The sequence below is a fragment of the Juglans regia genome, chromosome 16 (assembly GCF_001411555.2).
Source record: "Juglans regia cultivar Chandler chromosome 16, Walnut 2.0, whole genome shotgun sequence".
NCBI lineage: Eukaryota > Viridiplantae > Streptophyta > Magnoliopsida > Fagales > Juglandaceae > Juglans > Juglans regia.
The window spans coordinates 27,944,918-27,957,240 of NC_049916.1; the positions used below are offsets into that span (position 1 = coordinate 27,944,918).

At 38.5% G+C, this 12,323-nt stretch overlaps 3 protein-coding genes across 3 annotated transcripts; 2 read left to right on the forward strand and 1 right to left on the reverse strand.

The window, feature by feature from the left end:
* LOC109013571 (reticulon-like protein B11) lies at positions 1 to 3,061 on the forward strand. The gene is made up of 6 exons (XM_018995717.2): positions 1 to 278; positions 636 to 816; positions 1,284 to 1,425; positions 1,519 to 1,588; positions 1,687 to 1,853; positions 2,856 to 3,061. Exons 1-5 carry the CDS (start codon positions 242 to 244, stop codon positions 1,851 to 1,853), a joined length of 597 nt encoding a protein of 198 aa, XP_018851262.1. The 5' UTR covers positions 1 to 241; the 3' UTR covers positions 2,856 to 3,061.
* A 645-nt stretch (positions 3,062 to 3,706) lies between these two features.
* LOC109013569 (protein TIC 21, chloroplastic-like) lies at positions 3,707 to 6,168 on the reverse strand. The gene is made up of 4 exons (XM_018995715.2): positions 5,803 to 6,168; positions 5,230 to 5,487; positions 4,511 to 4,714; positions 3,707 to 4,043 (listed from the first exon to the last, which is right to left on the reverse strand). The coding sequence occupies exons 1-4, from the start codon at positions 6,094 to 6,096 to the stop codon at positions 3,930 to 3,932; spliced, it is 870 nt and encodes a 289-aa protein (XP_018851260.1). The 5' UTR covers positions 6,097 to 6,168; the 3' UTR covers positions 3,707 to 3,929.
* A 2,662-nt stretch (positions 6,169 to 8,830) lies between these two features.
* LOC109013563 (probable LRR receptor-like serine/threonine-protein kinase At4g37250) lies at positions 8,831 to 12,323 on the forward strand. The gene is made up of 2 exons (XM_018995708.2): positions 8,831 to 10,840; positions 11,453 to 12,323. Exons 1-2 carry the CDS (start codon positions 9,226 to 9,228, stop codon positions 12,133 to 12,135), a joined length of 2,298 nt encoding a protein of 765 aa, XP_018851253.1. The 5' UTR covers positions 8,831 to 9,225; the 3' UTR covers positions 12,136 to 12,323.

The following is a 12,323-nucleotide window of genomic DNA, read 5'->3' on the forward strand; positions in this document are numbered from 1 at the left end:
TTTTGCGGCATGCGGAAGCAAGATTTTGGTCGCTGCAATAACGATTGAGACTATAAAACGGTTAGCATTTACAAGTGGCTCAATGCGCAAACGGGAAACTCACCTGGAAGTCTGAAGCCCCTTCCCTTTGTACGTTTCTATTTCTCGTCTGCCCGTTCCCTCTTGTATCTTCACACTCTCCCTCCCTACTCTCCTCTTTCTCTCTGTCTTGTTCTCTGTGTGAATCCCTAAGATTAGCGTCATGGTCGACGTTCATCGGGCTCTCGGCGGTGGTTCAGGTTCTCTTCCGCCCCTCTCTCTCTACGTACATATATTCATACATATTCGTCGTTCTAGTATTCGCATTCATACACGTATATATACATATATACATATCTATATGCCCGCTATTTGCTCATCCGTCGATCGGGATCCTCATATGTTGCATTGCTCTCTTAGTGATAGTTGGCGGAATTCCTTATTTGGCATCAATTCCGTAACCTCCGTCCATTGAGCGATTCTCGTTTCTCCTTTTTGATACAAAATTTTGGAGTAATTTCATTTGTATAATGATTAATGAACCAATCAACCAATTAGGTATTGAGTTAGCTAATTACTTAATTAATTATATGCATTTGGGTTTTTCATTATGATAGTTGCCGATGTGCTGTTGTGGAAGAAATGTCATGGAGGGGTTGTGGTGCTAATCTCTGCCACAATATTCTGGTGCCTCTTTGAATTAGCTGGCTATAACCTTCTATCATTCGTGGCAAATGTTCTTTTGCTTCTGGTTGTCATTCTCTTTTTTTGGGGAAAATCTGCTTCTCTTCTCAACAGGTATTTTCCTTTTTGTATATATTTATGGTGCGTGTATGTTACTTTGGTTATCTCTGATATCTTGGTAACTTTGCAAGGTTCTCGTTGCATTAATGGAAGATGTCTTACTGAGAAAAATATTTCAAGGAAAATGATGACTCTAGACTATGAAGGGATTATTTATCGATATGTCCTGAAACCTCTTTGACTTAAAGAGATTAGTATCACAGATTCATGGGAACCATCCTGAAAGATAATATTTTGGTTGAACCAGATACAGAGGCATGTGAAAGATTAAAATTTCTGCTGAATGATTCTACTAAAGTAACTACAAGGATAAATGGAGCAATGGAAAGAAAATGGAGTTATGGTTCCCATGGAACAGTTTATTGTGATGCATGATGCTATCTTAGGCCTTGGATTAGTGAACAAAAATTTACCCTTTTGCTTGGTTTTTGTTTTTCAAAAATAAATCCTATGTGATTCAGGCCTCTGCCTCCCCTTCCTGATATGGAGATTTCTGAGGAATCTGTTGTGAAGGCTTCTGAAGCACTCCAAGTGTGGATCAATCCTGCGTTGTCAATTGCACATGACATTGCGCACGGGCGGAACTTAAAACTTTTTCTTCAGGTTGAGTGCTGTTGACTCCAAGACGCCATTTTTTCTACTTTGCCTAATTACAAATGGTTTGCATTTCTGTTAAGTTGGGGTTTGGGGTTTCAGGTTGCTATTGGCTTGTGGATAGTATCTTTTATTGGTAGTCTCTTCAACTTCCTCACTCTGGTCTATATTGGTGAGCTGCTTTGTTGCCCATCATTATGATTTTTAATTATTGTTAATAAATGTGTACTTCTTAAAAGAGGTCCTCGACCGTCAATTTAATTTCTGCAGGGGTTCTTCTTAGTCTTTCAGTTCCTTTGGCGTATGACAAGTACCAGGACAGCATTAATCCAAAGCTGTTGAGGATGCATGAAATCTTGCAGAAGCCATATAGGAAAATTAATGATAATCTTCTAAAAAAGATTCCAATTTTAAACAAGGAAAAAAAGATAGACTAGGTAAACCTAATCTCTCTCTCTCTCTCTGTGTGTGACACTCAGTTGTGTAAATAGTGCATTCTGCATTGTAATATGCATACTACTCCAAGAAATTCCTTCATGGTTTCCTAATGAACGTAATTTTAATCCGCATGGAGTTCATGATTTAGTCGCAATGATTATAGGAAAATCCTGCAAAGATGAGAGTTACAGCAGAATGGATTAAAAAACCATATAATGTTTTATACTGTCATCTTTTTTTATTTTCTTGATTTTAAAATTTAAAATTCATTTATCTAGACAGGAAATATGTTGTTGAGGATTTCTAGATTAGATGATATAGATGGTTGCTGCTAAAATGGCAATCCATGATCTAACTAGTTTGTGTTCCCTTGTAATGAATACTAGCATATCAATTCCAATTAGTATATGAATAACTTTTTGCCAGTGTTGATATAGTTTTTTTTCTCCACTGTTGGTTGATATTATAATTAAGGAAGATAAGTGCAATGAGGTCCAGTAGAGGTGGCTTTATCCATTTGAAATCGAAAGTACATCAGTGATGGAAAATTATGTCATAGATTAGGACCCCTATTTCTGTCGGAGATAATTATATCGCTAGAACTTTTAGCAAATTGCCCTTCGTTTTGAATTGTATCCTATCTGATTAGAAACTTTGCGTTTCCTGGCCTTTCTCAAATGACACTTATATTTTTTTAAGGAGCCAGCTAGGATGTTTCATTACCTCTTCTTTCTCAAATCTCACTTTTCTGTGAATACTATTCAGCACAGCATCAAAAGGTAAAATCACTCGGGTGTTTCGTAGAGTACAAGGACTAGCATACTGTGTTATTGCTATCTTGTGGCATCCGTCTTGTAGTGTTATATCAAATGAAGACCTCTTATCTTTCCCACAATTTGTCATTACCATTTTTTTTCGAGTTGGTACTTCGGAGTTATATTTTTGTACTTCATTAGAAATCTTGTGTAATTTGGGTTTTTTTTTTTTTTTGGTTGGTGCAGGATATCGAGGAGTTCAGCAAAGATTCATTAGGAGCGTAGAAATGGGTTTTGCAGGGATCCTGTCAATTCGTAGCAAGTGCTGGCATGATTCAAAATCTTCTAACTTCTAGTTATCATAACAATCAACCAGGAACAAGGGTGACACCAATAGATTTGGTAGTGTTCAAAACAAAATTTTTCCATAGTTGATCATTTTTGGAGTACGGTTATTTGAACTTTTTGATTTTGCCTTTTGTGTTGATCTGCTCTGTATGAATTGCCCCATATGGCGAGGGGAAAACTTCCGCTTGTTAATGGAAGGTAGAATTTTTAGGTTCCCTGTCATGCTTCGTGCATTCTATTTTCTCAATAGCTTGTCTTCCTGTTGATCGAGACCTATTACTTGTATCATCAAATACCAGCGTCCAGGGATCTTTTAATTATGGTGGGTTGGGGGGGTTCTCGACTGACCAGCTAACTTTGTACAATTTTGTTCTGTATTCCTTGTGAGGTGGGTTAGGGTTTTCATTTATGAGTTTCATCCACTTAGCTTCTTCTTAATTACGTCTTAACACTACGTATTAGTAAACGGGAATTGAATCGATGCAATTTAGATAAAGTAAATGGGATTTTGGGTTAAGGGTGTTGAATTTAATCGAATGGGAACAAAGAAAATGATCGAGAGGGTGCTACTTTATTCTAGTTTACTTGCAATTTAGTGAACGCAAGCAAACCAGTTGGACGATTTCTCGGGGAACATGTTGAGGGTTGTAGCAACTTCATAAGTTGCATTGCATGTGTCTTTTCCCTGGGAGAGCCCTTCATACAGATATTGGAAATAGGCCATCAACTTTATGTAACGACGTACCCCATCACTTAGAAGCTCTAAATTCTTCCCACGAATTGGAATTACAGGTTTTTTGTGAATAATTATTTGTAATTTAAAGGTGGTTGCAAGATCTTGGAATGGAAATGCATATAACTTTTGAGTTACCACACAGAAAAGTGAATATCTAGCATGAATATCCATGGCTCCAAAAACACGATGTCGCTTCCAACTTTAAAATACCTTGTGTCGGCTACCTAAACGACAGCTCATGTGACCCTAGGAACTGGAATGCTTTCAGAAGGTGGTAATGTCACCGATCGCAACAACTCTAATGAGAAAACAAGCCCCAAGAAATGAGAAAGGATGGTGTTTGCTGATGCCTGCAAAAGGAATAAACGGTTGAGGATGGTAAAAAATGCATTCAATACTAACCTAAATGTCTCCAAACTATTCAAATGAGTAGCTTGACATGTTAATATCCTCCAATCAAATATGAGATTTTACTGATCCAAAGCGCCAATGAAATTCTATATGGGGAAAGTTGAATGAAAACCTTTTAACTTGACAAGTTAAAAATGCAATTTCAGGATTTCAAAACTCATCATTACAGAGTAGAAAATAGGCAACTCATGTTGCAGGCATCGGCAAACACCATCCATACACGCTTATGTGAATTTTTATTTGAATGTTTCATTTTCTCCATGGTGTTAAAGTCTGTTGCTGTTCTACTTCTTTCTGAAATCAGGAAGAACATTGTCTGACAAGCCAACAGCAGCAGAAAGAGCTACTTCTTTCAAAACATCATTGGTTTTTTTATTGGAAACTTATAATTAAGTCAAACGAGTACCTGCACCAGGAATACGTCCAATGCCAGAACAGGACTGTATCCAGGAGCAACTCCTTGGGAGTAAGGGTTCACTGAGGATGTAAGAGCTTTGGCAACCAGCAATCCGACTGTGGCTTGCATACCAAGAATGGCAGCACCCAATCCAAGTAAGTTTACTACTATGCCATTTTTTAAGCTTTTGATGACATCTGCACGAGGAGGAGCCTGATAATCACAAGCAATTAATAGAACACAGAAACTTAGAAGGTCTCATGAGCAAAATACTAAAACATACGTTCCATGGAAGCAAGCCTAGGCAACAATCATTGATCCAAGCTAGGTCAAGCTTTTAACTTGGTAGATATAATAAAACGAAGAATCAAAAAACATGAGCAATCTGTCCATGGCTATTGGAACAAAACTTCAGCAGAATTTAAGCCACAAAAGAAAAGATTAAATGTGTAATTTGTCATTGGACATGATAAACTCGGATTCTACAAAATTACATCGTCTTATGCAAATGTATTATTAAAACACGAATGTCTAATCAATTTTAATCAATTTGAAGAAGGTAGAATTGATCCAAAAACAGCGCTATCACCATCGAAAAACAAAGTCCAACGAGGCTTATACAATTTAGTTAGAAATCCATTCATTTTCACAACTGATGTCATATGCACTACAATAACTTCAAGTATCACAGCGAAATCACAGCTAAAACTAAAATTATCAAGCCTTACCTTTGAAGGCTCATTGGCAGTTCTTCGAAGATTATCTGAAAGCCGAACATAACCAAATGACCAAAATACTGAAATGAACGCCGCGGCAATGCCAGCAGCAGTAGCATAAAAAGTAGCCGGCGAGGTTATCTTCCCAGTAACGACGACTGAAAACGAAAGAATCACAGCGGCCACAACGGTGCACACAAGCTGTGCCCAAAATCCAATACTACCAAATCTCTTGAACTGCCTTGAAGTGTTCCCTAATCTTTTTGCCACCTACAACATCATCAAAATTTCTTATCTTCGGCGCCTATCAAACGCAATCTAAATATGGGTGAGGAAACCCTAATGCTCCGAAACGGCAGCAACTTCTATACACATCCTATATTACAATTATCGACTTCGATTTAGAAACATTTCCAAAAACCTAGTTGGTCAAAAGAAAAAAGAAAGTGCAAATGACATAAACTGAGTAATTAAAAGGAAATTTTTCTTTCAATTTGTTTCGCTACATCTTATCAGTAACCAAACAGCGCATATTTGAAGTTTAAAGAAGGTTAAAAAGAAAACTAAGGGAGAAAGAAAGAGAACCTGAGCGAGCTTTTCCTTTTCGGCCTCAACGTTTGGGGAAGAGAAAGGTGGGGAGGAGCTTTCAGAAGCCCTTACATTGAAGGAGAGCTTCGGCCGAATGCGATTCGGAGCAGAGTAAGAAGGCGAAGGAAAAGAAAAGGGCGGTTGGAAGGTTTTGGAGGAAGCAGAGTGAGAATTTACAAGTGGGTGAGAAAAATAAGAGACGTGGAAGGCCGGGGTTGGCCGTCTGGTGAGGAGAGAAGTGAAGGAAGATCCCGCTGACACCGCCGTCGCCGGCAGTAGTAGCGTTTGCATAGTTGGAAGAGTCCGAGTACGGAGAAGAGAGGCCGGGCGAGTCGATAACTGAGCGGGACTCTTTAAACTTTTCACGTGGCTGGCTACCATATCAAATACAAATCCTTTTTTTTTTTTTTTTTTTTAAACTGAGAAGAATAAAAAGTTAAAGAATAATGCTACTCTCACCACTTCGGTCCCGCTCCCGGTCCCGTTACATTTTTTTTATTTTTTTAATATATTTTTTTTTACTTAATGATTAAATAAGTGTTTTTTAATGATATTATAATTTTTTTATTTTTTTAAAAAATATTTTATAGTGTTAAAAAAATACATGTATAAAAAAGTAAAATAAAAAAACACTACATTTTACACTGAGCGGGACTGAGAGAGGGAGAGGGAGCGGGGGCTGTAGCACGGTTCAAAGTTAAAATTAGAAACTCAACAGATGTCAGAAATCAAGGAAATAATTTATTCACAATCTTATTTTTTAATATACTTGATACATCATTTAAGGTTGTGTTTGAATCTTGAAGTGAGTTGAGTTGAGTTGAGTTGAGATGATAAAATATTGTTAGAATATTATTTTTTAATATTATTATTATTTTGAGATTTGAAAAAATTGAATTGTTTATTATATTTTATATTGAGATTTGAAAAAGTTGTAATGATGAATTGAGAGTATTTGAAGAATCAAACGAAGCCTAAGTGGATTTTGTGTTGACCCACCAAAGTTGATACAAAAACACCACAAACTAGTACAAAAATTTAAAATAAAAAAAGAAAAATTGAGTTACGTTTGGACGTTGAAGTGAGTTAAGTTGACTTGAGTTGAATTGAGATGATAAAATATTAGTAGAATATTATTTTTTAATAATATTATTTTTTTAAAATTTAAAAAAATTAAATTATTTATTATATTTTATATTAAAATTTAAAAAAATTATAATAATAAGTTGAGATTTATCCCAAAGTTCCACAACTTCAATTGCTTCCAGGAAAGAAACGCCTAAATGGAGAAGGCATCACAATGCGACCAGGGGTCCAGGAAGTGAAGGAAAGAAAGGGCATCCCAAAAAGGCAAAGAGACCTTCTCTAGGACTTCTCTTACCATTCTGCAGATAAAGATGCACCAAAGGTGGTGCACATTCTGTTGGAATCTTGGACCTCTATTGTACAGCGACCGTACCATTGAAGTTATATAAACATTAGTGTCTGGAAATTTTAATTGTATTGCTTGGACATCAGGGCAGCAGAGCCACTTGTTTGTGCTTGGCAAATTTTTCCCATTTCCGAAACATGTCCCATCTTCAGATGAAGCTATCCTTGGGTCCTGTTCTGACTTCCCCCAAGTTCTTCATCAGACTTGGTAACTACCCACTCTATTAACATATGTTTATTTGATGCATATGCAAAAGATTTTTCCAACATCTCAATCTCCATCTTCTCATGGATGACAGACTTCTCCAGCGAGTCTACGATGTAACTCTTGAGCTTTTATTGCTGTCACAGACCACTTCAATATATAGATAAAACCATAGAAGATTCCCAATTACATGACCCAAAAAAAAAGGGAAATTGGTGCAACTCCAATGCTGAAAGTGAAAGCTCCTTCCTTTTTCTTCGAAGTTTTGTCTCGTTCCTTGTATATTTGATTATATTCAACAAATGTGCATCACATTTGAATAACCAATACATGAACTCGTGACTATGATCAAAAGTACACGTCCTTTACTCCTTTATGAACTGAATTATTTATTGAGCTGAAGTGAATTTTTTATAAATAGCAGTGAGTTGAGTAGGTAGAGTAAGTTATGTGGAGTCCATATAAAATGAATTGAAAAATATGTGTTTAGATGTTAATATGAGTTAAATACTATTTATGAGAAATTGAAAAAGGTTATGAGTCTCACGTATAAATATATGTTGAGTTGAAAAAGGTAGTGGGTCTCACGTATAATGAGGTTTTGAGTTGAAATGAGTTTAATAATTTGAGAATTGAGTGTTTAGATGTTAGACTCAATCTAAAATTAAATTAAATTGAATTAATTTCAATTGAGTCTTGCAATCAAATAGAACTTAATCTTCCCATTTGTCTACTGATGTGGGTTTTTTTTTTACCATGCTCTGTTTTACAGTCAAGTCTATTTTATCCCTTATCAAATACAATTTAGAAAAATATGATACTGAGTACATCATGCTAGCACCAGTAATAAAATGGGGAATGAGATCCACTTAGAAAGTTGAGAGAAACTAAAGTACAGGGGCTTTATTGGTTTGTGGCCCCTTTAATGAGATGTTGGTCATTCATTTGTTACATGTAACCAAAAAGAGAGCAGAATATAGAAGGTAATTGTGAAGGAATTGCTAAATGCAGTGCATTCTGCCTAATGAAAGGAAAAATTGGAAACTATTTATAAATCCGAGAGAGAGAGAGAGAATTGAGAAGTATTAACGACAGATAAATTTAAAAATTAATATAATTTTATATGATAGATCGATCAAAATACTTTTATAATCGAAAACAGTAAATTTATAAATTTATTTTCGTAATTTATAAACTTATTTTCGTGGGAGAATTAAAAATTTCGGGTCAATACTCCATAGCACAGTAGACTTCGTTCTTGGAAACATGATATGGGTTCCAACTCACTTGGTCGTCTTGTAGCAGAGATGAGATTCCACACTGTTTTACCTGCCTGGCTCGTGAGTACACAGATAGTAAACGGAGAGGGTTTGCAGAGGCAGTACAACTGTCCCCATTAAAATTATATTTCCCATGTTAGGAAAGTTCTCCGTTCATTGTTATTCACGTAGTTACTTTTACACCGCCCATTTTTGCTCTCTGCTACTACTCACTCCATCTTTCTGCAACTCAACAACTTTTCCTCCATTCTCTTGGTACTAATCTTATACAAATTACTAACTGCCATTTTTCTCTCTACAGTCTACACTTGACTTCAGAGTTGGTGTCTTTTAGCATATCACACCTAGTTTTCCTCCATTTTCACTCGCTTATTCTCCCAATTAAAGATTTGGTCACCAAAACAACTTAACCATAGTTGGTCACCATATCCCTCCTTCTCTGTCTCTGACTCTATTTCTTCACCATGGACTTGGAGCTACGGTGCTGAACTAGTTCAACAAATCATGAGCTGCAACACCAAGAACCTCCATTTCTGGTGGAGAATCACTGCCTCTGTTCTCCTTCTACTTCCCTCATTCGCTCTCAACTCGGATGGGATCCTCTTGCTTTCCTTGAGATACTCAATCCTCAGTGACCCACTATCAGTCTTGGACAGCTGGAATTACAAAGACGAAACACCATGCTCATGGACCGGAGTCGCCTGCACGCCGGATACGTTTAGGGTCACCAGCTTAGTCCTCCCCAACATGCAGCTTCTGGGTTCGGTCCCCGCCGACCTCGGCATGATCCAACACCTTCGCCATCTCGATCTCTCCAGCAATTTCTTCAATGGGTCTCTGCCCAGTTCAATCTTCAATGCCTCAGAGCTTCAGGTGCTTTCCCTTTCAAACAATGTCATCACCGGTGAGCTACCAGCTGAGCTTTTAGGTGGGTTAAGAAGCTTACAGTTGCTGAATCTTTCTGATAATGCACTTGCCGGAAAGATACCTCAAAGTCTCACTCCTTTGCAGAATCTGACTGTTGTTTCTTTGAGGAGTAATTACTTTTCCGGTAGTGTTCCAAGTGGTTTCAACTCGGTTGAAGTTTTAGATTTGTCTTCGAATCTGCTCAATGGCTCTTTGCCTCTTGGTTTTGGTGGAGGTAATTTGCGCTACTTGAACCTCTCTTACAATAAGATTTCAGGAAAAATCCCACCAGAGTTTTCAGAACAAATGCCGCAAAATTCTACAATCGATCTCTCATTCAACAACCTAACCGGACCTATTCCGGATTCTCTGGCTTCGCTCAACCAGAAAAACGAGTTCTTTGCAGGGAACACGGACCTATGTGGCAAACCTCTGAAGAAACTTTGCTCGATTCCTTCCACTTTGTCTAATCCTCCCAATGCCACATCCACTTCTCCAGCAATTGCAGTCATACCCAAAGTCGTTGGCTCAACCGCAGTAACAGGCTCACCTAACACACCAAATGGGGCCGATCAGAACTCAGCACAAGGAGGTCTAAAGCCCGGGACGATAGCTGGAATAGCTCTCGGAGACTTGGCCGGTATAGGCCTCCTTGCAATGCTCGTTTTCTACGTCTACCATCTGAGAAAGAAAAACAGCATTCTCAAACCAAAAAATGAGGTAACGAAGTCAGAAGAGAAAGTAGAAGCGAGCATCAAACACGACACGGTTCACAGAAACCCCATGGCTTGGTCCTGCCTAGGCGAAGAGACTTCAGAAGCAACCAATTCTGATAGCGACCCTGATATTAAACACAAAGTCGGAAACGTCCATCCAAGCGGGGATCATGATCAGAAAGGTGAGCTTGTGACAGTGGACGGAGAGACAGAGCTGGAGCTGGAGACTTTACTCAAGGCGTCGGCATACATGCTGGGAGCCAGTGGGGCGAGCATTGTTTACAAGGCGGTACTTGAGGATGGGACTGTGTTGGCCGTGAGAAGGATAGGAGAGAGCGGGGTTGAGAGGATGAGGGACTTTGAGAACCAGGTCAGGGCCATAGCTAAGCTGCGCCACCCTAACTTGGTACGGATTCGTGGGTTCTATTGGAGAGAGGATGAGAAACTCGTTATCTATGACTATGTTTCCAATGGCAGCCTTGCGAGCACCAGCTACAGTAAGCTCCCTCTTCAATATCGTTTTTGAATGTATATTGGCAATTCTCCGTTTTATTTTCCAATGGTGGCACACATACTTAAACCAAATTACTCTGAATCTTAGCTCAGACTTTAATATCGGCCCTCGCAATTGACTCGATGTTCTGGGCAGAGTTAGCATGGTGCTCCTCTCTACTGTGCCCAAGTTAATGATGGATATCAAAAAGTTAAAATATACACCAACTACTTGTTAAAAACCTGTGTACAACTCTGATTTAAAATAATATATTTTTTAAAATTTTAATTCAACTTTTATTTTGATGTAATATTTTAAAAATTATTATATCACATCCCTATCACTACTCATAAAAAAATAGAGAGGAGGAAAGAAATTGATCTAGTAAAAATTGGGTTTAGCCCTATATCTATTTATGTAAATAGAAAAATTAAATAAACCATTGATCTATTTATTACTAATGTCTCTGAGCTAGTATTTTCGTGCTTAATTTTCTCGAGCCATTTGGAATGGGATTTCGTATATTCAACTCACATTTTCTGCATGAATGGCTGCAATTACAGCTAAACAAAACAAATTTTCACGTTCTTCTTTGTTTTAATTTCCTGATATTCAGGAAAATCAGGCTCATCACCAAGTACTCATCTCTCTCTTGAGGTCCGGCTGAAGATTGCAAGAGGAGTAGCCCGGGGACTGGCCTACATCCACGAGAAGAAACACGTGCATGGCAACATTAAACCCAGCAACATCCTCTTGAACTCTAACATGGAGCCGATAATCGGAGACTTTGGGCTGGAGCGCCTCGTCTTGGGCAACAGCAGTCACAAAGCGATCGGTTCAGCCCGGTTTTTTGGAAGCCATGGCCAAAGACCCGCAACAACCATTCGCGAGGGCATGCCAGACCTCCCCATCACTGGTGCCAGCCCCCACACACCTGCGGGAACGTCAGTGGGAAGCAGTGCATCGCCTTATCAAGCCCCTGAGTCCCTCGAGAACCTGAAACCCCACCCCAAGTGGGACGTGTACTCATTTGGGTTAGTCTTGCTTGAACTTTTGACTGGGAGGGTGTTCTCAGAGGGGGAACTGGGACAGTGGACCGCGGCCGGTTCAGTTGTAGAGGAAAAAAACCGGGTTTCGAGAATGGCTGATGCGTCAATCAGGAATGAAGTGGAGGGCAGGGAGGATGTCATGTTCACGTGCTTCAAACTATGTTTTAGCTGCCTTTCTCCTGTCCCCCATAAGAGACCCACCATGAAAGAAGCCCTTCAAGTCCTGGAGAGGACCCCATACTATGCTTAATTAGTGATGTATTTAGGTCCCTCGAAAGGTTGCTTGGGTTGTTTTGTGTGTTCGTATTTTGTTGAGTTGGAGGTTGGACAAAGAGCTAACATATGTGAGTAATATTAATTAGAATTTAAGTGTTGCATGTTTGGCTGATTAATATTAATTAGAATTTTCTACGTATAAGATACATCTTGTGATGATTA